A 25,318-nucleotide genomic window follows, 5' to 3' on the forward strand; every position below is an offset into this window, starting at 1 on the left:
CCAAGGAGGACAGAAAGGCACTGCCTTTGCCCTAAGCACAGGGAAGAGGAGCTATTCTTGTAGGGCTGAAATTCTGGTCCACAGCACATGGGCTCAGCTCTAGGCCTGCTCAGGGCTCTTTTTGGGACAGACTTGATTCAGTGCTATGTCCTGCTCTCCTGAAGTTTACACTGTGACACAGGGCTGGGGAAAGAGAAAGCTCTGGATTTCCAGTGGCTGACAGAAGGAAGAGAGAAGGGGCAGGTAGAAGGGGAGGGTGGAGGGTGACAGCTGGATGTGGCTGGCTTGCTTCAGAAAGCTCGTGGTGGATTTTAGATTCTGCCCCCCTGCCTCTCCTTCCACCACTCCCGTGATTTCTGGGAACATTCCTCCAGGCTTTGATCTGCATTCCCAATACACTCCAAGTTGGAACAAACTCATGGTTTACCACCATATGGTTGCTGCTGTTCAGTTACCACAGGCTCAGCCCTCCTGTATCTTGGGCTTCTTGGTCATGCTACAACTTCCATGGCACGCCCGAAGGCTGTGCTGGGCAAGATCGCTCATGTCAGGTGCTCAGGCAGCTCAGTGATGCTCTTATCACTCACATTAGGAGGCAGGAACGTTGCCCATTGGCAGGACAGGACAAACATGTGTGTCCATATCCCAGTAAAATTCTCCCCTTGCCAAACTTTTATTGAGCGTGTCGGCTGCCCCTTTGATCTCCTGCTCGGGTTGGTTTCTCAAGCACTCACCCTCTCGAGGCAGTGTGCCCAGACTCTCCATGCTCTTGCCTAAATTGTGTCATCACGCCAAGCCTGGGCCTTCCCCTGGGCACACAGGGGACCACAGGCCCCCTGTCATGCCTGAGTTTGTTCTTGTGCTGGTGCAAAGCAGGAATGAAGCCAATTAAGTCAACAAGTGAAAACATGGTGCATTTGAGAAAAGGGCCAGGCCTGGACTCTTCACACAGGAATCTGCAGCTGGTCCTAGTCTGGTATCTCCTGAAGATGCCTCTAATGTGGTCTCTGCTGTCTCACTCCATCCCTGAGGAGAAGACTGTGCCTGTTTCCAGCCCTGCTCGCTGTACCCCCCTCAAATGCCTGTTCCAACTCGATAGATTGATCGCATTTGTTCTCTTGTTTATGGTCCTCAAGCCAGTTTTCAACCCACATGAATGCTCATATGCAAGCCAGTTTGGATGCAATTGCCAAGTAATATTAGTAAGACACAGCTCCTTAATGAACAGGGCACTGAACACCTTCACTCCATCTCTCTATATTATAAACTGCACAGGTTTTCTGTTTGTTCCCTCCAAATCTTCAGAGCAGTTTTCACTTTTGACTCTACTTTTGGTGCCTCACTTGGGGTACCCCGGAACATAGTTAGTCATATGGAAAGCAGTTTTCAGGAAAACTGGGGCCAGCTGTCCCAACTGGCAAGGATTTTTCAATTGCTGCACACTCTCCCTGGTCTAAATGGAGTAGAAATAGAATGGAAATCTCTAAATTTTCAAAACATTTTGAATTTGATTTGGGCAGCTGCAATATCTTGACCTCATTGGTCAATGTTCATGATAGACAACCCCTTAGAAGCCCTTGTCTCCTGTCCTCACCTGCACCTTAGCCAGTGCTAAGGACAGCCCTCACACCATGCACAGGGATGAGCTTTGGAAGGCTTCATCAGAGGAATTATCCTTTAACTCTCTCTGTGGTTCTGCTCACCCACTGAATTGATGAGCAGCACCATCTTCTGCCAAGGACTGGTGCCAGCCAGGGAGACAGAAAGTCCTGGACCAACCAGAGCTGGTCTCCTTTTTGCCAGTGAGTTGTACCCTGCTGCTTTCTCTGCACAGGGGCCGTGCAGAATCCTGGGGGAACCACAGAAGCCAAGAATTCAGAGCTGCAGCTCTTCAGCTATGGCCATCTGGAAACGGAGGGCTGAGCCAGGCAAGGTGACTACCAAGGGAGCAGTGATTCTGCCTCCAAATCTCAGCATGGCAAAACAAGGCCATGGCCCTACAAGCATTTGTGTCTCCATGAGACCTGTGCAGCCTGATGTGTCATGGAACCCCACCAAAGCTGCTGTCTTAGGAGTCCCCTACTTCAGACATGTTACTGCACTGCTCCAGAAGCAGCTTCTCACCCCAGTGCCAGCACATGTGAGCATTGCCCAGGAATGCCAGCCCCACTTCCAGGGAGGAGCTGTCATTCCCAAAGAGTCATGCCCCTCTGCCAGCATCACTACAGTGCTGCCTCCTCCAAGAGTGACATTGATCTGGAGTGAGAGCCTGTGCTGAACAACCCTCCCAGAGTGGGTGTTCCAGATGCCGGGAAGCTAATGAGGGGTGGGGGGTGCCCTAACAGCAGGCAAGGGCAGCCAGGAGCAGTGCTGGTGCCCCATAAGCTGGGATGGCTCCACTGAACCCACATGGGAAGGGGAATGAGAAGGGGTTTCCCTCACAGGTGCAAGGCAGGAGAAGAAGGCTGCTGCATTCACGTTCCCTGCACCCTAAAATGCCTGCATTTTATTTCATTTTGCTTTCGTGCCATTTCTTGGTCCCCCAGGCTGGCAGAGAAGGTGACGGCGGGTCCTGAGCGCGTGGTGCTGAGCCTGCTGCGCTGCGCTCCCCATGACGGTGAGTCCCTCTGCCCTTGGGGCCCGAGAAGAGGCAGGTGAAAGAGCCAGTGGCTGGGAAGGGGTCTGATCTTGCCGCTGTGCCCCGAAGCAAGAGGTGAATGGCAATGAACACCTGCCTTTGGCTGCAGTTTCTCTTCTTGGCACCGAGCGCTCATGCTTGGATTCAAAGCGCGGTAACAAAGCCCTCGCCGGCAAACACATTTCAACATGTTATTATTCCCAGGCCGGCTTTCAAGATCTCTTTCTATTCCTTCTGTACTGATTGCTCTTGTTTCTCTTGGCTCCCAGCTCTGGCTTTTCAGGCTTCATTAACTGGAATTTATTAGCAACTTTAAACAATCTTCCTGCTGCCAAAAAAAGAGAGAAAGAAAAGAAGGGGAAAAAAAGGAAAGAAACAAAGAGGAGACATACTAAACTCTGGGCTGTTCCCTGCCTGTGTGAGGCCCAGCTCTGAACACCTCTATCTGTGCAGGTTTTCTTTGGAGGGAAAGTCTGGTGAGTGCCTGGGCTGGGACTGTGCAGCCTCTGGTGCAGCCTCTCCTGTCTCTGGAGGGGGAGGCTGGGGGGCCAGAGGGGAGCACAGCCTGCTGCCACTGAGGGCCCCCTCCCATTGCCTCTTTAAAGGCAGCTGAGTCTGGAGAATCTGGTCTCTGGGCATCCCCTGGGCATGAGAACTAATTGCAATCACAACACCTTCCTGAGCAGCTCTCAGTAAATACAAATGGCCCACAGGGCACACCTGAGGGCCTGCTTTCATTGCTGGACAATGAAGCTCTGGCAGTGAAAATAACTACCCAGACCACACAGGGAGTGAGCTGGAGCAGTCCCTGTACCCTCATCTGTGCCCTAACTACAGCATCCCCCCTGATCTCATCAGGACATGTTCGGTGTCCAGAGCAGAGGGAGCCAATGCAGAAATGCCCTGTGGGACACAGCCTGCCTGGGTGTCATGAGTGGCTTGGGTGATGGCTCTGCTGTCCTCAGCACCCTCACGAGTCACCCTGCTCTGGTTTCTTCCTCACAGGCCTCCACCCAGTGTGGGTGTGTGCACAGGACTAATGTGCTCGGGGCTCAGGTGGGCCCAGCAGCCCCGATTTACAGGGCTCCACAGCAGTGGAACCTGGCACGTTTGTCCTTGTTGTCCATGGGACATGTGCTTCATTCACCCATTTCTACAGCTGTCTTCCCCTTTCCCATTATTCCTTTTCCTCTGCTAAATCCCAGCTCCATGCACAAGCTCAGCCATGATCTCTGATCTCTGACTTGTGTGAAACTTCACTTTCATGAGGAGCCTGGGGTGGTGCTAAAATAGAGGAACAGAAGGAGGAGAAGTGGTGAAAGGTGTGAAACACCAGCTGTCCTCCATGGGAACCTGGGCTCCTGGGGCTAAATCTAATGAGAGAGAAGATAGAATCAGAGAATCATGGGCAAGAGCAGGAGGGAAGAACCATGAGGAGCCAGAGGAACCTGGGCTTTCTCTGACTGTTGAAGGGTTATAGATGAAGGATAAGGGGTGTCAAGAGTTCCTGGGATGTTTCTGAACATTAGATCATTTAATAGAATCTCGAAAAGGAGATTTGAAAGTCTGGGTTGAAATTGGCAAAGTTTTGCTGAGGAACCTCTGATTTTTTTGGTAAGATTCAAGCACCTAAGGTATCTTTGACAATAAAGCAAATACAATTTGAATTACCATTTTCTTTTAGGGCTTTACCCAAAGTAAAAGACTATATATTAAGAAGTAATCTGAAGACGAAACTATTTTTTCTCTCTCATGTTAAAATAAATTTTTGGGGTTGACCAGAGCCCCAGAGCATCTGTTTTTGTTCACCTTGATCTGAATTTTGTAAATTTTGTCTTTGGTTGCTCCAGCCTGTCACTCGCCTGGTTTATCCAGCAGGTAATAGGGAACATAAGGCTGTAGATATTGAACTATTAGAGAGCACCCAAAGGAGGGCAGTGAAGGTGGTGAAGGACATTGAGGAGAAGCCGTGTGAGGGCAGCTGGGGGCACTTGTTCTGTTCAGCCCCTGGAGAGGAGGATGAGTGGCAGGCACTGATCTCTCTGTGAGCAGTGACAGGACCCAAGGGATTGACCTGATATTGTGTCAGGGGAGGGAACTGGTCATGGCCCCAGGCCTGACAGAGTTCAAAAATCATCTGGACCAAGGTGTGACTCTTGGGGATGGTGCTGTATAGGGCTGGGAGTTGGACTTGATGATCTTTGTGGGTCCCTTCCAACTCAGACCATTCTGTGACTTTGTGACTCTGTGTAGAAGGCAGACTGGGGCCATAATGCCACCCAAAATCCCTGGGGGTGAGAAACCTGCTGAAGGCTTTCCATCTAACTGAAGACAGGCATTGCAGCCAGGATGAGCTGCAGCAGAGTCCTCTCCATTGTCAGCACTTCCCTGCTGGAGGGGGGACAGGCAGGAGGGCAGGCAGTGTCTCCTGCCCAGGAGACACTGCCACTGGGATAGTGGGTTTGGGGTACCTGCACTGTCCCTCAGTGCTCAGCAGGGCTTCCTGCTCTTCACTCACTTGGCATGTCCCAGCACAGGCAGTTCTGCCATGCGGATGAAGACAAAGGGCTTGGTCTCATGTGCTACGTGTCACCCTGGCAGCCACTGGGAATGTGTCCCAGGCAGATGAAATCAGCAGAGATCTGAGCTGTGAAACCTGAACAAACTTCCCTTGAGGATGTCTAAACAAGCAGGATTTGTTTGCTTGATTCTTATGCGTGTCCTGGCACAGAGGGCGATCCCAGCCTGAATGTCATGGTCCTGATGTAATGTTGTGGGATGAAAATTTGGTGAAGATATAAATGAAAAGAGCAGGGGAAATGCCAGGCAAGTTGCATTATTGGTCAATGACAGCCCTATGAATGCTGTACAAACTGTCCCTGTCTAGCTGTTGTTGTTGAAAGAATCACTTTTAATTTGCCATAATATACAAAATCCTTCCTTGCTTGATTTCATATAAATTACTTGATTTCCATAAATAGGATTACTATCTTAATGCTATCAAATTCAAGCAGGCACTTTGCTATGCATAAGTATATGATGCTGCAGTTTGCATTTCTTCCCCTAACTGTGATGTCAGTCCTTTCCAAAGGGGGACTTGTGACACATTGGACCTCCAGTAAAATGTTATCTAACACCTTCCAATTATTTTTTCAGATTTTCCTCTTTAAATTTTTCCCCTTTGCCTGTTTCATTCATAATTATTTTTGGCTGTGGGAAGCTGGCTCTTTTGGAATGTATGAATATTTATTCCTTGCTGGTTGAGGCTGCTCTGTTTGTACATGACGTAATCAGGACATGGTTGCTTGCAGCAAGACAACTGCTAATTGTACACAGCAGAGTCTGTTCTGTGTGTGTGAAAAGCCTCAGCACCCTCAGTGAAGGTGCTGGGTGCCCACACTTCAACATGGATGCTGATAAAATGAAAAGAGAAAAGCTGCAAGATGGGTGCAAAGTGCTGAAGAGCCCACTTCTGTGGCTCCAAAGCCAGAACAGGATCCAAAATGCCTCCTTGTCAGCCTGTAAATGCCTGCTGGGGAAGGGGGCTGGGGTGGCTGGGGCCCTTACAACTCTAATGAATTTGAAATATAGACAGAGGGTGATCAGTTACAAGACCATTTGAAGTAAAAACCAGTAATACAAAATCACAGAATCCTGCAATGATTTGGAATTGGAGGGACCTTAAATATCATCTCATTCCACCCCTGCCATAGGCAGGGACACCTGCCACCAACCCAGGTTGCTCCAAGCCCTATCCAGCCTGGCCTTGGACACTTCCAGGGATCATGGGGCAGCCACAGCTTCTCTGGGCAACCTGTGCCAGGGCCTCACCACCCTCACAGGTGTTAGGGTGATATCTGTAATTCTGACATTTTAGAAAATACCATTTATGAAATGCCAGTGCTGTGCCTTGCGGTGGCAGCAAGATCTGATTCAGAGAAGTGAAAGTGTTTCATTTAGGCAGATTAAGTTGCAGTAACTGTTATATATACAGTAAGTTTACAACACACATCAAATGAAGCATTAATATTAGGATTTCATGAATGCAATAACAGTGTTTTGAAGAAATTGTGTTTTCCAACAGAAGCTGTTGTGTTGAAAGTACCAACAGCATGAGAATAACACCTGGAGGTATTTCTCATGGTCAAGTGGAGTAAGACCATACAGGTGCAATTTACTCATGCAGAAATGGTCAACCTCAACATTCTGCCCCCTGGGCACCCATTTTTTGGGGCTCACAAAGGATTCCAGTGGTTTCTTGTGCTGCTGGTTAATTTTCACACTTTCAGAAGTGGGGCCACTCCTTCACTGACACACAGCCACATGCTGATGCCCAGGACTGAAGCTGCTGCTGTGTCTGAGTGTGTCTGCTCAGACCTCAGTGCACACTGGTGGGACACCTCAGCCTCTGGGGAAAGCTTTTTGGGCTGCAGTTTTGCAGGGTGGGCTCTACCCGACCTGCGAAGCGCCCAGGGGTTCACGTGTCTCTGGGCTGCAGGAGCCTGTGAGGGGGACCCTGGCTGCTGAAGGGTGAGAGAAGCTCTCTCTTAGCTGGCTCTGCTCCACGGCACAGTGTTGATTTTTGAATGAGAGATTAGGTGCTCTTTTATTTGGCTTTTGGCACCACCTCACCCTGAAGGTGATGACCTCAGTGAAACCTAAGCTGGAGCAGCAAACAAACGCTGTCCCAGCACAGTCAGCTTCCACCTCGGCCTGCAGCTGCAGGAACTGCACTGGAAGCTGTGGCCAGTGCTGGAGGACCCTCTGCAGTGTCCCCCCAGCCCCAGCACCCCCTGCCCGTGCAGCACCCCGTACTCACAGCTCCTCCAGGAAGCGCAGGTGTCGGAGCGCGCGGGGCTGCAGCTGGCTGATGTTGTTCATGCTCAGGTCTCTGGCAGGAAGCAAAGACAGAGGTTTCTGATCAGTCACGCAGTGGTTTGCATAGAATGAACCTCAGTACCAGGCTCTGTGTCTCCTCTCTGCTAAGTGGGAGGGTGAGAAGCCTCTGCAAACAGCATTTCAGCATTAACATCTGATCACAGCCCGGGCTCTGCTGCAGAGGGATGGAGAGGAGTAGCCAGAGAGAGCTGGCTCCTTCAGGGTGGTCTGCCGGAGCTCCTCCAAGTTATGAAGCAAGTTAGGACATTTCCCAACAGCATAAGCAGTCTTGCTGTCTCACAAGTTTTGGAGAGTGAACAGGAAGCCCCGTGACACTGGAATAGGACAGCATGTCCTTGGGCCCAAGAGCATCTCTCTGTCACCATGGCCGTGCCAGCCCCCACAGGGAGATTTCCCAGTGTGTGGACAGACATCTGCTTTTGAGGAGACAGTAGGCCAGAGAGAAGGGGTCCATCCCACTGGACTGGCTTTCTGTCCACAGACTAGAGAACCACAACAGGACTGAGGGGCAGAGGTTGGCTCTGTGGGTGACAAACTGAGGTTGGGAGGTGGAGGGAACCTGGCTGATTGTGCTTGTCTCACTCTGCCATCTCCAGCTAAAGGCTCATCTCTGCCTGGGTTCCAGCCTCTGGAGGAGGCCGTGCTGGTAGCCAGAGGGTCCAGGTTGGTGCTGAAGCCCTCTGCACACTACAGTCACTGTGAGCTGCCTGAGCAGAGCTCTTCTCACCTCAGGGTGTGACAGCAGCTGAGTCTGTCCTGACTGATTCAATACACAAGCTGGTATTTGGGGAAAACAAGGATATTTCCAGGCTGTTCTTGGGGTCTGATAGCTGCAACCCTGCCCTGATGAGCAGCTGCACGTGAAGAAACCCACGCTGCTTACCCCAAACTAGACCAGGCTGTGTCCAGGTGAGCAAGGAAGCACTGACCTTTAAAGCTAAGATGAGGCTGAATTGGAAGCTGGTGTGGTTAAACCCAGTGGGAATAGATGGGGCATATCTCCTAGTGAGCAAAGCAACGTGGGCAGTGTCATCTGGGTGCTGGAAAGCCTCATGGGAGGCAGAGGGGCTGCTCTTTGTCACTGGGCACAGACAGGACACAGCTCAGCTCCTCCTGGGACTGAACACACAGCCTGATGGGTGTGATGGGAAAACGAGGAGAAACAACAACAAAATAAAGGCAATTTGTTTACTCTTTCCTTCTGTGAACCTCACAGACCTGTGAGCCTGAGGAAGGATGTTCCCTGCCCTCCCAGTGGCACTGGGAATGTCTTGGCATTGGGAGGAGGCTCGTGCCAGGGACAAGGACAGAAGCATGAAGGAGAAAAGCCCCTCAGGAGAGCCCAGCAATACAAGAGGGACCTCTCTGAGCTGTTCCACCTGCTCAGAGCACCTGAGATCTCACAGGTCACACAGCAAAGGATCTGGAGCATCTCAGCTGGCTTTGGGCTCTGGGTAGGAAATTGCTTCACTGAAAAAGGGGTTCACTGAAAAATTTACTGAGATGCCTTTGTATTCCTCAGTAAAAAATGCTGGAGTTTTGCTGGTAAAGAGCAGAACACCCGGGGGGCATAGGCTTCTACATTTTGACCACTTTCCACAAAAAAAATCCCAAACCACCATGTTCTAATCAGCTCTGTTTGGCATTGGTGTCACTGCAGGTGACACATCAGGAAGGCTGGAAGTTGTCTTTGCATATTCTCTGGAGAGGTGTCCTGTGACAAAACCATGCAGTTTTGTGAGCCCTTTTGAAAATACTCTTGGAGAAGTTTACTTTTTTTCTTTATAACTTTCTCTTCTCCAAAGAAGTAGTAGAAAACTCGCCAAAAATCTATGTGAATTCAAAATTCTGTTTTCATAATGAGTGCAAAAAGAAAATTATTGTCTGCACTGTTTTGTGTTCAATGCTACATTCTGTATTTTGGTGATCCTGGGATACAAGGGTTAAAATATTATTTTGTGCTGCTTCTATTTTTATTTTTAAACCCCCAAGGGCAGTTGCTACTTAGCACCCATTAAAACATCTTTTTTTCCTACATCAAAGTGTCTCCTGTTTGTGTTCTAATGAATCTGTCTGATGTTTTGACATGTTGTGGAACAATGTGAAAATAACGAAAAATAATGTAAAATGAAAGACTGTGAGAGAAAACACAGATCTGAAACATCCAAGATCTCCTTGAAACTGTGAGGTATATTCCTTAAGTTGCCTTCTGCTGGCAGTGTAGAGAATGCCCCTTGCCTGCCACTTTCCAAGCCTCAAGAACTGCCTTCTGTGTGCCCAGGTGCTCCCCAGGTGTGGTGGGGACAGTTGGACACCTGGGTAGGTGGTGGCTGCAGGGATGTGCAGACTCATGAGTCTAGACCCATCAGGATGGGACTCCTCAGTCCTGACAGCAGCAGGGCTCTAGGTGGCTGAGGATATGGGAGAATATCTCTTATTATCTTCTAGAATCCCAGATGGTTTGGGCAGGAAAGGACCTCCAAGCTCATCTCATTCCACCCCCTGCCATGGCTGGGACACCTTCCACTCTCTCTGGTTCCTCCAAGCCCCATCCAACCTGGCCTTGGACACTTCCTTCCTCCTGCTCTTATCCATACCCAAAATGAACAGAATACACTGGTTTCTGAAGAAATCTTCCAACAGGCAGAGGAGAGATGCCATGATCCCATCACTGTGGCAGCCTCACAGCTCCACAGAATGTGGCTTTCCTTTCAAAGCCCCCCTTTCCTCCTGCAGCCCTGGGGCTCTGGCCCTGGGCAGGTCTGAGACAAGTGGGTGTCTCCCACCATTTCTTTGTGCAGTGAAGAAGAGCCCAGCCTTTTTTCAAGGCTGTGACATAGAAAATATTTTGAGTAATTTTATTTAAAAGTCACTGATGTTTTGGCTGATTGAACACTCTGGTGGTTTGCAGTCCTGCAGGACTCAAGTGTAATACATCTACACTGACAACCCTGGAAAGGGCACCCCAAAAGGGCAAATCCTGGCAGTGGTTTGCCAGCTAATGAACAGCAAGGCAAAGGTTCCAGGGACTCAGTTGTGCCATTAACTCTGCAGTGTGATGTCCTGCAGGGACCCCCCAGCAGCTCCTCCAGAGCAGGGGACTTCACACCCGACTTGCTGTGGTGGAATTCCTGGCCTGGCTGTGGTGTGAGGACAGCATGGAATGTGCAAGGACGAATGGTATGAAGGAGGAACAAATTCCTCCAAGGGCTGGAAATAAACTTCCCAAGCACAGCCCTGGACCTGGTGATTTTTCTAGCCACAAAAGTACGAGATGTTTCTCCACAGGCTGTCCATGCTTGTGTGAAAGCTGAGGCACAGGATTCTTGCCTGAAGTGTTGTGGGAGTAAATATTTGACTTATTACTCATTTAAAGATGTTGTTGACTTGTTGCTGTGTTTTCCCAAGCTTGTGATTTTCCTCTTAGTAAGGTTTCTTATGTTATGTACATCCCCAACACATGCAAGGGTGGAAATGCTTCCTGTCAGAGCAGTCAGAGAAGCTGTTTATCTCTTCAAGTGTTTGGGGGTGGTTACTTCAGTCAGCCACATTCAGTTAATTTAAAAGGAACCCATGGTGTTTGAACCTTGCTGGATTATTTTTGTGCAGCATCCAGCAGAATAAATAGGGATCCATGGATAAATGGGTCAGGGGCTCCTCTGACCTTTCTCAGCTGTGTCAGTGACTTTGGCTTTCCAAGCTAGGGCTCTCTTCTGAGTGACTGAGCATCCAGGGAAGCCAAACAAGTGCTGGGTCACTCATGTCTGTGCATGGCCCTTGTCATTTGCACTGGAGAAACCATTCCAAAGGTGAGGTCTGTACCAGAGAAGGCAGAACAGAAATGTACAAATGATTCAAATCCCAAAGTCCCTTAAATTCTAAAAGAAATCAGAAAGGTAGGAGAAGAAATGGGGTGTTGCAGCTTCACCCAGGCTTGCAGTGGAGGACCTGCAGAGGAACTGTCCAGATTCTTGCCTTTGAGTTCATGATACCACTCAGCAGTGGTGCCCTGGGACAAGCCACCCCTCTCCTGTCCCAGAGCTCCCCTGTTCCTCCTTCCCCAGTGACTGGTCTGTTCTGTCCTCTCTACAAAATATCAAATAAAAGCAGGAATTCTTTTGCTGTCAAATCATCCTTCATGGCTGTGATCTGGACTGCTGCCAGTAGAGTGAACTACTCTACTACTCCCCAAACTGAAGCTCTGCTCTCACATCACCCTGCTTACCCAAGAAGCAATGCCTTTTAATGCCTCTTGCATTAGGTTTAGAATACACCTATGCTTTCAAATGGCACTGCACCAAAGCCATCATGGCTATAATTAGTGTGATTTAACTTTCCCCCCTTCCCCAACTAATTCTAAACATTTATCGTAAGCATTTCTAACTTGTACCTGCAGGAAAACTGAGACACAGTTCATGGAAACTGAGCTCATGTGATTCAGCCTCAGACCTTACAACTCCTCTGGCCCTCGAGGGGTTCCTTAAATTATTTGCTTTGATGTCACCTTCTTTCATGAACAACCTTTGATTATTCACTGATTAGCTGATCTTCCTTACCAAAAAATGAGGTGACACACACAGGGTGCTGGGACTGCCTGCCACGCTTCCCACCTGTGCTGGGAGATGGTGACCACAGAGTTTTAGCTCAGGGGTGATATGAGAAAAGAGATCAAAAGTGTTTTTCCTTGGCATCGCTGCTGGGGCAGGCTGTGTGGGTGCTCTGAGCTGTGGATGTCCCTGTGGGGAGTGTGCAGCCCCTCTGGGAGGGGGCAGAGAAGACACCTGCAGGGCTTGGACCTGCCTGCTCTGGGACAAAAGGACAGGATTTTCTGCTGCTCTAGGGGGGCTGCACAAAGGACACCCTGCAAGCTTGCCTGAGATGGACCTAAGCAGCATCCCCAGGATGTTCCTCTAAGGACAGCAGGACTGATGCCTCTCACAAACCCAGGGCATCTAAAGCTGCCCACTAAACTGAGGGAAGATGAGCCCTGCCCATGAGCCCCACAGCTCCTGATGTGTGTCTTCCCAGGCACAAAGCAAAGTGTTTCCTCAGAGATGGGCTGCAATTAATTAATGCAAGCAGAATTAATGCAGGCAGAAGCCAAGAGACCTAAAGTAACACAGGTTGAAGCCGCCCTAGATCAGCACAACAGGACCAGGACTGCTCAGCCAGGAGGGTTTGAAGGGGAAACTGCAGGGGTAGGGTTTGGCTGAGGCCAAGCACAGACACCTCAGAGCCAGATGTGCATCTGTCCATAGAAAATTGCACAGCTGGCAGAGAGATTCTCCTACAGAAAGAGGATCTCCTACCTGTGGCTGGGAGAAGACATTCCCCAACCACCTCTGTCTACTCCAAAGGGACAGAAAGTCTGGTCCTTAGCTTCAGTCCCTGGAGGAGCTCCCCATGGGTCCCTCTGTCACTCAGCAGAACAAGAAGCCTGTGTCTTCCTGCTCTTTCAGCTGCCTGCAAGAATTTTGTTCTGCAAGGTTTCTGCAAGCTCAGGTTGCTGTTCCTGGACCTCCATGGAGCCCACAGTGGGGCACTCCATGGCCTCTGGCTTCCCTGGTTCCTCAGTGAAATCCAGTGTGTAGCTAGAGCTGGAAATGAGGGCAGACATGGCTCCAGTCACAGGACAAGACTTTCTGTATTTTGGGAAATAAAGCTCTTGCTCCCTGTTTGTAAGGAGGCAGAGTCACCCCAAAGGACAAATCTGCCTGAGATCCTGGTTTCAGCCTACAGGAAGCTGCTAAGAATCCTGGATGGTGACTGTCTTCTCAGCCCCTAAATTGCTCTGCTGTATGAATATGTTCATATTTTTCAAGATGTTCAGGATATTAATGTGCTCTCTCCCCAGCCCAGGCTCAACCCAGCTCCTCTCACTTTTGGTGCTGAACCTGTGGCTTCCTGGACCATAAAAAACTCCTTCCTCACACTCAGGCAGGTGAGCAGAAATTTTTGTGATTGTGAGGAGAAGCTAATGACCTGGTATCCTTTTGATTAATTAGCTGCACAATTACAGCATTAAGGCCTCCCAGTCCAGCAGTCTGATTTCTAGGGGAACTGAACAAACCAAACCAAAATTCCCATCCTTATCCTGGAAAGGCCCAGCAAGGCCTGTTCTTGTAAGGAATGAAACACCCTGAAATCCCTGGGTGCTGAGCACTGTCTGTGCCTCTCTCCTGGCCACTCTCATTAGCATCCAGTAAAAATTCACAGTTACACCACCAGAAAAGAAGGCCAAAGGCAATAAATGATGGTTTCAGAAATACTTCAGATTATACCAGAGTGATTCATAAAGGTTCTTACTATCTCTTTTTCTCTTTATCTTGAAATCTCCAAGGTCACCACAAAATGCCTGGATTGCCTGGGGCAAAGCTGGGGCTGAGGATAGAATGGTACCTGGAGCCATAGAACCAGCTGAAATTCTTCCTAACAGCCTGCAGGTTGAAAACTACACTAAAGGTAGTCTCCATAAAGAGAAAAGGGAAGATAAAGAGATCAAAGCACTAAGAGCTCATTTACATCACACCATATCTGGAGGCACCAGCGCTGCTTCAATCCCATATCACTGTGATGGGCAAGAGCAGAACGTGTTTCTACTCCCACCTCTCCACATTTGAAAATAGATCAGTCATCTTAGATCATCCCCCACGTGTAGGCCCTATCCCAGATCTCCACAACATTTCAATAATAAAGTCTCAGCCAAGGCCAGTTTGCCAGGGTGAGATTAAACCCATTCCGGCACCAGAAGGGCTTTAGAAGCTGGGTCTGTGCAGTGAGAGCAGTGACCCCTGGCAAGTAAAGCTCTGCCACTCTGGCTGCTCCTCCTGCACCTCTCCCTGTACCTGCCCTGGCTTTGCCCTGTGCCAGGTGCCCTCCAGCGTGGGAGCAGGAAGGGGCTGAGCAGGGCACTGATGCCTTTCTGCCCACGGGATGGCTGGTGTGGGAAACAGAAGAAATCACTTCTAGAAACCCTCTGCCAGGTCAGGGCTGCCAGCAGATCCCATCCCACCCCAGGGCCCCCAGGGGCTGCCAGGGGGAGTCAGGGGAGACAGGAGGGTGTGGGGTGCAAGCCCAGGGCAGGTGGAAGCTCAGGGCACTTGGCAGAACAGGCTGCAGCCAGATGGAGGAGAGAGGGCTGGGAACAGCAGCCCCTGTGCCAGGGGCAGGAATGAGACTTGGATCAGAACATAAGGGCACTCTTTCCAAATAGGAAAATTGTGAATTTTGCATAGTGTGTCACAGAATCACAGAATCATAAAATATCCTGAGCTGGAAGGGGCCCACAGCTCCTGGCCCTGCACAGGACAGACCCAAGTATCTCCCCATGTGCCTGAGAGTTGTCCAAATGCTCCTTGAACCCATGGAGATTTTTCTCCTGGGCTCTATCTCCTGTCTGTAACTGTCCTGGCTCCCAAGGAACATGGCATTCCCAGGGGAAAGCCCTTGTGCTGTGAGGAGGCAGGGAGCACATGGCTTCTCTGGCTGGGTGCAGCTCTGAGGAGCACGACAGGCACTGACATCCCCTGACCTGTACGAGTGCTGTGGTGGCTTCTGTGCCCATCACACCAAGCTGGAGATGGGGAATCTCCCTCACCAAACAGGGGCAGGCTGACAGAACCCCTGCCATTCCCTCTTTCACCTCCCAGACAGAGCAGCCAGTGCTGCAGTCTGCTTTGAGTTGGATATTGGGCAAGAAGCACAATTTTTCTTTTCTGTTACCATTCTGTAAGTTCATGTTTTTGGTGATTGCCATGAAAGAGAGGTCCAGAAGGAATTGGTTTGGGTTGATCAAAATAATAAAAACCGTGTTGGTTTTTCCCCCTGCTTCAGAGTTCACATTAAAAAAATCATCCCAGAAAGGACATTCTAAACCAGAAGTAATTTGAAAAGAAAAATGCTTTCTGTCCGGAAAATGTCAAAGCAGGACTTCTCAACCTCTTTAAAACTCCTTTTACATGTTAGCTTAACTTAATAGGGTTCAGGGTGGCAAATGGATGAGCTGGGTCAACCTTAACATTTTCATTAGTGTGAGCACATCAAATCTAAAAGAACCCCTAAACTAAAAAGAAATATTGGGGCCTGAATGACAGCAAGGAACACCTGTTTAAAGCAAGAAAAATGAGATTGCAAGTATATGTCCTTTCTTCCCACCATGTCCTTTGGAGCAGCCACAGCCCAGCAACATCCTGACTTTTGGCAACTAAATGGCCTCCACTATGAAAAGTGGAGCCTTTTGAAAGAGAATGAAAATAACCTAATTCTTTTCTTGAACGAACAAATTAGTTCAAGAAAAGAATGAAAATGAAAAGATGAAAGAACCTCACATCCCCTTGTGTCCAGAGTGGGGGGTTCCCTGTCCTCCTCCAAGTCTCTGCTGCATTTCAGGTCCCCACTTGCCAGGATTTTTGGAGACAGAATTTCTCCTGTGGGAGGAATTATTCTCTTAACCTGGAACAGCTACCAGGGAAAGGTGAACCCAGGAGCATCTTCCTCTTTGCTGCCCAGCCAAAGCCTTTTGAGCAAGAGAAGGAGCAGCAAACAGCAAACCAACACAACTGGTGCATGCCTAGCATTCCCCATGCAAGTGTCCTTGAAACCAAAAGAGTGTTGGAAATGTGTCCCCTCCCAAATACTGCAAAAATCCACCCAGTTCTGGAAGCAGGACAGCAGGTAAAGATCAGCCAGGGATGGTTTTAAGCCACAGGGCTGTTCTGGGCAGCCAGAAACTGCCTGGCAGAGGCTCCTGCACAGACTGGAGCTGTTCTGGTACCACAGTACCTCAGAAAGCAGCTTATCCACTGCAGCCTGCCCTGCCTGCTCCGGGTCCTGCCCACAGCTCCAGACCTCTCTGGGCAGTTTGCCCCAATGCCCAGAGTAAAGGGATTTACAGCCCACCTGGTGCCAGCTGCATGGTGGTCCAACCACTCTTGGAGCCCACATGGTGGGAACAGCAATTAATTTCTACGGAAATGTTCCTGGGAGAGTATGATTCTATACTATTACACTACATCTCAACTGAATCTGCACAAGCACTCAGCTCACCTCAGCTGCCCAGAATCTCGTGACTGTCCCGACAGTCCCAACACACACACCTGGATTCAATTGGTCAGTGAATCAAAACACTCACACCAGAATCCAGTCACCAATTCCCTTCAGGTAAACAATCTTCCACCATGCATTCCACTTGTGAACAACACAGGAGCAGTAAATGACATAAGAATTATTTTTTCTTTCTCTGAGGTTCAGAGAATGAGAATCCCAGAAAATCCTTGGGAAGCTGTGCCTTGCTTTTCTCTGTGAAGAGAAATATGGCTACACAGACAGGAACAGGAGATGGGACAGGGTGTAAGGATCTGGGTCTATGTACACATGCAGAGAGCAAGGGTCCTGCTTGCAGGAGATGAGTGAGGAGGGTGTGACAGAGGGCATGATGCTGGTTTGATGCAGTAGGAGGATGTAATTTTTATGTACACATTGCTGGTAAAGAATTGTATAGAGTCTCTCTGTACAGACCCAAGACAAAGATACACAACAAATTAACATAGAATAAATCTCTCTGTGGCTATTCAGGGTGATTGTTCAGTGCTACATCTGGCTCAAGGGTGCCTAAATCACTGATTGCCAGGACCAGCCAGTGGGTCCAGGCAGGTTGAGGGCAACACAGAAGCAGAGGTTATTGGAAGTTTTTTCTTCATGTTGCTCCAGAGGCTCTTGGTGAATTTCCATGAGCAAACACCTGAGAGTGACAGGCTGGCTGGGCTGGAGACCTTGGGTCACACCTTGTGTGACCCAAGTGCTTCCTGGGTGTGTACTTGGCTGGGACTGGCTTTCAGACCACCTTGGTACCTTAGCCAGGTCAGAGAATCTGCTGAGAGCTCTGCATCTCCTTTAGGGAGCAGGCTGAGGGGAGGAGGGGGTGGGTTGCACACTCCTGCCACAGACATGCTTCCAGCTGCACATGGGGGCTCCTGTAGCCACTATCACCCACATCCTTCCTTTGATTGCACGAGCTCTGCACAAAGCAGATTCGCCCCCACATATTCTGGAAAAGTATCAGTTGGAAGTCTAAGGAAAGGCAGTACTTGGATTAGGGAGTTCCATCTGTACTGGGAGCTGAAAGCCCTCGTGCACTCTTTCTGTGTGCCCACCATTAATTTGTGCAAGAGCTCCTTGCACATCTGGCCCAGAGCAGCCACCTCTGTCCTGTTTCTCTTCACTGCACACATCCCCCCTCTGCTGCCAGCCCTGACCCCAGGGCTGTCCCATCCCTGCAGCTGATGCCTGTTGGCCCCAGCCCTGCTCCAGTGACCTCCAGATCACAGAGAGCTGATGGCCAAGCCTGTGGCTGCTGGGCAGGAGCTCCATAGCCTGGAACTGCCAGAAGTGCAGGTCAGCACTCTGGGTTCTGTCACACTGAGAGAGTCTGGCAGCACTCAACTCTTCCTGTCGTTCTCTGGCTGGCAGGAAATCAGAGCAAGGCTCTGACAGGTGTACAGTCACTGTGGGTAAGTGCTGCAGGAGTGGGGAAAAAGCTGCTGAGATGGAGAACTGGGACAAGGCACTACTGGGAAAGCACTGGGCCAGGCTGCCTCTCCCCTTGGAAGCCACATTTCAGTGGGTGTAACACCAAATCATGTATAGAATCATTAAGGGCCTCCAAGATCACTGAGTCCAGCCTTTGACTAAATGCCACCATATCAGCTAAACCATATTATGGTAAAGTACCACATCTGCACCACTGCCCTGGGGACAGCCTGATCCCAAAGTCCTGAGAGTGGCAAGTAAACAGTAAAGGAGAACTGGAGGGTTGGAGTAGATGCACTGCTGAACCTTAGTGCAGTTTGTGCCTGTCACTACTTGGAAGTAGGCAAAATTTGAAAACTTCTTGCAAGGGACCAAATCTGATAAATTTTGTAGTTGAAAATGTCTGAATGGCTGATTGAAATGCTTTATGCTCACATCAAAACATTTCATTCACTAAAAGCCAAGCCATGACAATGCAATATTTAATGACAGGCAGCACCTGCACAAACTAACCCGAGGCTGAATTTGGAAAAATCAAAAGTAAAATGAAACCCCAATTGAAACAAAATCCTTCACTTCAGACTCAAACATCTCCAATATGTTTTCATTCAAAAAATTCTACCACATCTCTGTTGCCTGGAAACTTTTGCATTTGATGAAGAGCAGTTTTTGCTCTAGGAAGCTTACTCAGAGAAAAGCCTGGCCTCCCTGGGCAATGCTGGGGGATCCTTTGGCTGCTCACAAGCAAGTTACCATTTTGGTTCCCTGTGGGTGCCAGGCACTGCAGGAAAGGCACTGAGGGAAGCCTGGTCCTGATTCTGAGTTGTGCTCAGGCTCAGGAACTGGAGGTCCTGCACTGTGCCCGCAGGGATCTGTGACACCACAGGCTAGCCCAGACAGCACTGAGAGCCCCTAGGGGGGAAACTGCATCCAGTCCCAAAAGACTTGGGCAAAACTTTGGGCAAACAAAGAGCAATGGCTGTGTCCAGCCCAGAGCTGGCAGAGCCACCTCCCAGCTGTGTCTCTTGTCCTTCAATCCCGGCTGTGTCCCTTGTCTTCCGTATGCTTTGAACCCCAGCAGCCCCAGCTCAGTAGCCCCTGGGCAAAATGTCTGAGAGAAACAGAAGAGGTGGGAAGAGTTGTGGGGGAATAAGAACCCCGTGCCTGTGTCTTTTGCCATGGATTCAGGTGTCCTGAGTTCAGGTTATGCTCTCCAGCAGCAGGGAGGTGCATCACAAGGATGCAGGATGGATCAGGCTGGGTGCAGCTCTGAACAGCCTGGTCTGGTGGCACCCTAACCCTGACCCTGTCCCCTCCCTCGCAGGGGAGTTGGAATCAGATGTGCTTTAGGGTCCCTCCCAAACCAAGTCAGTCTGTAATTCAGAATCCTATGGTTCTAATCCCCTGCTATGCCCTGAGAGGAGCTGCCCATTGCAATGATGGGGCAGCAGAACCTCCCTCAAGGTTTGCACTTTGCTGTTTTATTCTGGTTTGTGCCTTAGTGACTACTTTAGTCACGAGTGTGAGAAGCAATTGTTTAGACAAAGGACTACCTGTGCAGGCTGGGATTTTCAAAGACACTCAAGTAAGGCCCTGAAAATTGCAAAGACCAGCAACAGCACATCTGCAGAATGGCTGCCTTGAGAGGAGACAACCTGGCATAACCTAACACCTGCTGAGCAGCAAGGCAATGTCCAGGGCTTGCCTTTCAGCTCCTTGTCTTGGAGGTGGAGTTCTCTGTGCCAAAACAGGGCAGAGAAGGAACAACTATGTCATGACAGAGCTGAATACATTTAATACACTCAAGCAGGAAGGGAAGGCAATAATTCACCCTGGAGCAGGACTGCCTTGGGATGGTCTGGCACAGCAGATGATTTATATTTAGAGCTGGGCTTGGCAGGTGCTTTTATGGAACAGAAATTTGGTTTTCAATTGTATTCAACCTGTCCCAAAAGTTGCTCAAACCATTCCAGCTTGTGGCATGGCCAACTATTAACTAGGTCAGTTGGGAAAGAAGTGCACAAAACTGCCCTCTTCTGTTTCCTGGGAGCTGGGTAGTGCTGGGTGCTGCCAGAGGCATGACACATCGGTCAGAGCTCAGAGCCTCTTCAACATCCTGCCCCAAATATCTGGGTGGACTGGCAGAAACCCAGAGCTGGGCTCCTCCCCTGCCCCAGTGTCTCTGTCTCTCTGGGTGCCTCCCAGTGAACCCCAGCCAGCCCCGGGGTGGCAGACAGTGGGGGGACACTCTCTGGTGCCCCGAGGGTACTGAGGGCAGCTGGGCTAGTCGCCTTTGCATCAGAAGAGACACTGGAGACATCAGTAGAGGGTAAAAGGTGACTCTCAGCAGGGGCCAGTCCAAGGTTTATTCGGAGCTCCTCAGGGAGCCCCACGCCTCAGTGGGCGCCTTGCTCAGAGTAAAACAAAGGAATCTCAAGGTTACATTTAAAGGCGGGGAGGAAACCGAGGGTAGATACATTTGCTGACCAATAAAGGCCCTGAAGGGATGAAACCTTAGGGAATGGACATTTGGGATAGCATATAAAATAATACTTGGGGGATGACCCCTGGCCTCGGACTAATCACTCGACAACTTTGACTGAAAGTTCTAGACAGAGGGGATGGGATGCTGAGTGACTGACAGAGAGCCAGGGCAGGGATTTGGGGATGATCTCAACCCGGGAGAATGATTACACAGGTAGAGGAAGGGGGTACAAAAAGGGGTACACCATTTGGGGAAAATAAGGGGATACAAAACCAAAACTATTAGAAAGTATTACAAAGTATAAAAGCACACTATAACACCCTCCAGCCCCCCCGTGCTGCCATGCTGAGAGCACTGAGATTGAAAGGCCAGTTGAGAACACTGAGCATTGAAAGGCCAGTTGAGAGCACTGAGATTGAAAGGCCAGTTGAGAACACTGAGCATTGAAAGGCCAGTTGAGGCCACATTTTCCCAGTACTGCGGCAGAAGGACACACAACATGTCCACGGGGCTGTCCTAGGAAGGGTGTCCAGGATGGGTTTTGCAGCAGCCCTGCAGTGTCAGCCTGTGAGAGGCCGTGGCCAAGGCTGATGCTCCTGCAGCCAGTGCTGGCCACTCAGCAGCCCACAGAGGAGGGGTGTGGAGGGGGCTGGAGCACCCCCAGCCCTGTGCTCACAGCCTGGGGGCAGCTGGCTTGGCCACTTCACTCTGGAACCTTGATCCCTGCTTTGGGCTCCATTAGACAAGGCTTTGCTGCCAGAGCTGTGGGGATGGACAAGCCTCTGCTGGTGGCCAGGCCTGCATGAAATGTTTGCCTTCATCATGAGACTCTGAGTAAATGAAAACTCAAAAAAAAATTTGCTCCAGCAAATGTTTCTGCCTTCCCTTTATTTTGTGTAGGAGGATGAATTTGCAGAGTGAGAAGGGAGGTATCACCTTAACTCAGGGAAGAAGAACAGGCTCTGGGGGATTCACAAGCAATCCCTGCCTGAATTCCAATGGCTGAGATTGCATATGGGGATGGAGTCAGGAAAAAGAAAAAAAAAACCCATAATTTGACACAATTCTGAAGCTTAAATAAAATTTAAAATAACTCTTTTAGTATCATTAAAGTCCTGCATCTAGAGTTTTACAAAAGCTGAGCTGCACTGGCTTTCCTGCTGGTACTGGGGTGGAAAACCACAAGACTGATGTTAGGTGCAGAGACATCACTGGGCATCTCCCACTGATACCTGGAAGGGTTGTCAGAGGCCATGGCATGAGTCTGGACATGGATTTCATCTATTTGCCTTCCCCCAGCACCCAGGCACCAGAACTTTCGGGGTGCATAGCCCAAGGCTGGGGCTGTGCCCAGCATATCCCCCCTGACACTCCCAGCCTTTGCCCAGATTGTGTGCCAGGCTGTCTCCAGCTGAGAATCTGCTGGCAATGTGTGTGCAGAGCTGTGCTGAAGGGCCCCTAACTCATCATCCTGCAGCTTCCTGTTCATGTTCTCACCAGCTCACTCAGGCAGTGACCTGTGTCCAGGGCCACAACCCAGAACTTGAAAACTCGGTGAGGCAGCCGTCAGGAGGGGCTGTGACCAAGCTGTGTAAAGCTGTGCACTGAAACCCATACTGAGCTAAACCAGCCTCTCAGTACAGACATAGCACCTGCCTGCAGCAGTCAAGAGCCTAAGCAATGTGGGAGCCTCAAGTTTTGGATTCCAACAAAGTGGTGTTTTGCACCTGAAAGGATGGTGAAGTGTTGGTGTTGCTGCTGGAGCATTTCCTGGTCTGTGCCTGCTGCACCCACAGCACAAAGGGAAGGGATTTCAAAAGCACCACGGGCAGTTGCAAGTTGCAGAAGTGTTTTTCCTAGCTGAAAACAGATCCCTCCTCACCTCACAGCCCACAAGACCTCACCTCTTGCACTGACTTTCTCACCATGCACCCACACACTTGTGTGATCTGGCATGTGATGCTGCCTGTCATGTCCTAATGCACTATCAAAGGCATCAAGGAGAAGTTTAATTCTTACTGATGAGGTAAATGAAATAGGGTTGGGACATTTTTATGCTCTGAATAAGGGAGAGGGGGGTCACCAAGCAGCCATGGTTGAGAAATCTGGCAAAAGAAGTGTCAAAGCAGGTGGGGTAAGCTGCACCCAGGGGCAGAAAACCTTCCCAGCCCAAGAATTCAGGTTCTGGCTGCCATCTGTGAATGCAGCTGGTGCTCAAAAGGCAAACCTCGCCTGTTGCAAGCACCCCGTGCTCGGGACCCTCCCTGGCTCTGCTTTGCTGACGGGGCAGGACAATGGAGGCAGTTCCGGAAGCAAAGAAAGTTCAAATTCCTCCAGCCAATTACCTCATGGCAGTAAATCTTCCACCTCTCCTTCCCAGCCACCGGTGAAGCCTGTCTATTGTCTGGGGAGCCTGTCTGTCTGCCCAGCACAAAAGGGAGAACAATCTGTGGGTTTGTGTAACATCCGCTGCATTAAAATGCAGAATAAAGCAGGGAAAGGGCCAAGGAGAGCTGGGTGGGGAGGAGATCTCCAGAGGCTGCTGTGATCTTGGGGTGTCTGGTTTGCTTCCAGCCTGTTGGTGCAGGTGTTATTCAGGCTGGATGCTGGTCAGGGATGTGCTGGGGAGGACTGGGAATCCCTTGGGGTTTTCAGAGAAGGGCAAAAGCTGGCCTGGAAGGGCCTGCTGCCCACAGCACTGTCCAAACCCTGTCCATGCACCTCAAGCTGTCTTCCCTGAGGCCAAGCTGCCCAGTCTTCAGGCAGCTAAAGTGGCAAACAGCCCTGAGGGCTGGCAGATCATCGTGGTGAGCATCTTCTGGTTCCCTCTGTGGTGCCCCACTGCACTGCCAGGCACTGATCTGCACCAGAAGAAAATGGAAAGAGGTATTTTGTGCTAACAAGATGCAGACTTTCACAGAGCAACATCTCTTTGTTATTGCCATCAGAGCTGATGGTCCTGCATTGATTATGCGTCAATGGATGCTAATGGAGGTGCACTCTCCAGCCTTGCAGCTTGCTGGAGCCACCCTCACTTTTCCTTTGGAAAGTTCAAGGCATGGCTCTTCCCAGAAAAGACCAAGGTTCTGGGGGAGTTAAATATCTGTCCAGTCCATGTTTCATGCACTGTATCCTGCTGAATCCTCCTCTGTGGCTGTGGAGAGACAAGGAGCAGCTGCAGCAGTGTCTGCATTCCAAGGCATTTTCTGTAGCCTGGAAGAACCAGGAGCTGCACCTGTGAACTGATGGGGCTGGATGGACTGCTCCAAGTCTGAGTCCTTCCATCTGCAGTCCTCTCTCTCAATCCCACCTATGGCCAGACTCCATATCCCAGTCTTGCTAGACCAGATTACTGAGAGCGGGAGATAGAAGTCCTAATGAAAGCAAAGAATTCCTTTAAAGCAAACTTCTGATGAGACAACAGAGTGAGTCTGGAGCTGTGCAGACCATGAGAGACTGAGGAAAACCCAGTGAGGAGCAGACATGAGGCTTGCTGGATCTGTGGACATCTGGGTGATGTCTGACCACCACCTCTTCCTGCCCCTGCTGCACCACCAGAGGTTCTGCTGACCACCAGACCTGTACTGAGATCTGTGTTTGATGCCTGGGTGCAGGAGAGGAGCAGCCTCTGGACAGGTGTGAAGGGTATGAAGGGCACATCCCTCGTACACGTTTGGGAGGACACATCCCTCATACACGGGCACATCCCTGGTACATGTTTGACAAGGCACATCCCTGGTACTTGTTTGACAGGGAACATCCCTCATACATGTTTGACAGGGCACATCCCTGGTACATGTTTGACAGGGCACATCCCATGTGCTGTGCCCTGGGGAGCCTTGCTGTGTGCAGCGAGGCTGGACACAGGACTATGGGGTAGGCACAGGACAGCACAGGATGCTTTTCTTGTTTGTGTTCCAGCACTCTGCACTCTCCTCTGCTCTGTGCTTTGACAGGCATTGGCTGCAGTGGGCACCTCTTGTCCTCTGCAGCCCCCGTGCAGCATTGTGCCACCTTGTTCTCTGTTTTCTCCAGGACACAGAATAATACCCAGTGATGCTGGCAGGTTCTTTCTGTACAGCCTAGGCCAGGAGGGGGTTCACCTGTAGCCCCCAGGCAGCAGAGAAAGGGGCAGCAGACAGGAGTTGCATCCTGCAGTGTGGAAGCACAGCAAGGCTCTGCTGTGTGCTCAATCCAGGTGACTCCTCTGCCCTATTTGAGTGGAGCTGACCTTGGACACACTGACATTTGTGTGGGTAATCCAGGGAGTGCTTTGGGGTTTGACTGCCTTCCCACTCAGGATGTGGCCACGCACCCTGGGATATGGGCAGACACCTTATCAGGGCTGGAACAGTTGCTGGCAGCCTGTTTGTGTATAAACCATCTTTAGAGCCATGGCTTGACTTGCTTCAGGTCCCTGTGGCTCTTTAGGGTGGAAGGAGGCAACTCTGGATGCCAGTGAGACAAGTAGCATCACCTTAGGCTAGTCCAGCACTCTCATCCAACTCCAGTTTGCTGTTTTTATCTCATGCAGGTCAATTGTGCAAAATGTTTCTGGGGGAAAACAGTGATTGTGTTATTTCTTCCCCATTTTTTGGACTCAGCTTTGGGATCAGAAGCATTTCATTGCCCCAAGAGACTTAGGCACAAAGAGAAAGCCTTCTACACTCTGCTTAGAGCTGACACAGCCACCATGACCCACCCAGCTGCTGAATGTTGTGGGGGGAATCTAGAACCACATCACAGCCCCAAAGTGATGTTTGAACCCA

The 25,318-nt window shown here is 50.1% G+C and overlaps 1 protein-coding gene across 1 annotated transcript in view; it reads right to left on the reverse strand.

Annotated features, from left to right (window-relative positions):
* Positions 1–25,318, reverse strand: part of LGR6 (leucine rich repeat containing G protein-coupled receptor 6) — a 147,252-nt gene that overhangs the window by 84,718 nt on the left and 37,216 nt on the right. The window contains exon 2 of the mRNA XM_041489592.1: positions 7,458–7,529. Coding sequence (XP_041345526.1) covers positions 7,458–7,529 — 72 coding nt within the window. The remainder of the gene's footprint in view (positions 1–7,457; positions 7,530–25,318) is intronic.

The sequence above is a fragment of the Pyrgilauda ruficollis genome, unplaced genomic scaffold (genome assembly GCF_017590135.1).
Source record: "Pyrgilauda ruficollis isolate IOZ18807 unplaced genomic scaffold, ASM1759013v1 scaffold95, whole genome shotgun sequence".
NCBI classification, from domain to species: domain Eukaryota; kingdom Metazoa; phylum Chordata; class Aves; order Passeriformes; family Passeridae; genus Pyrgilauda; species Pyrgilauda ruficollis.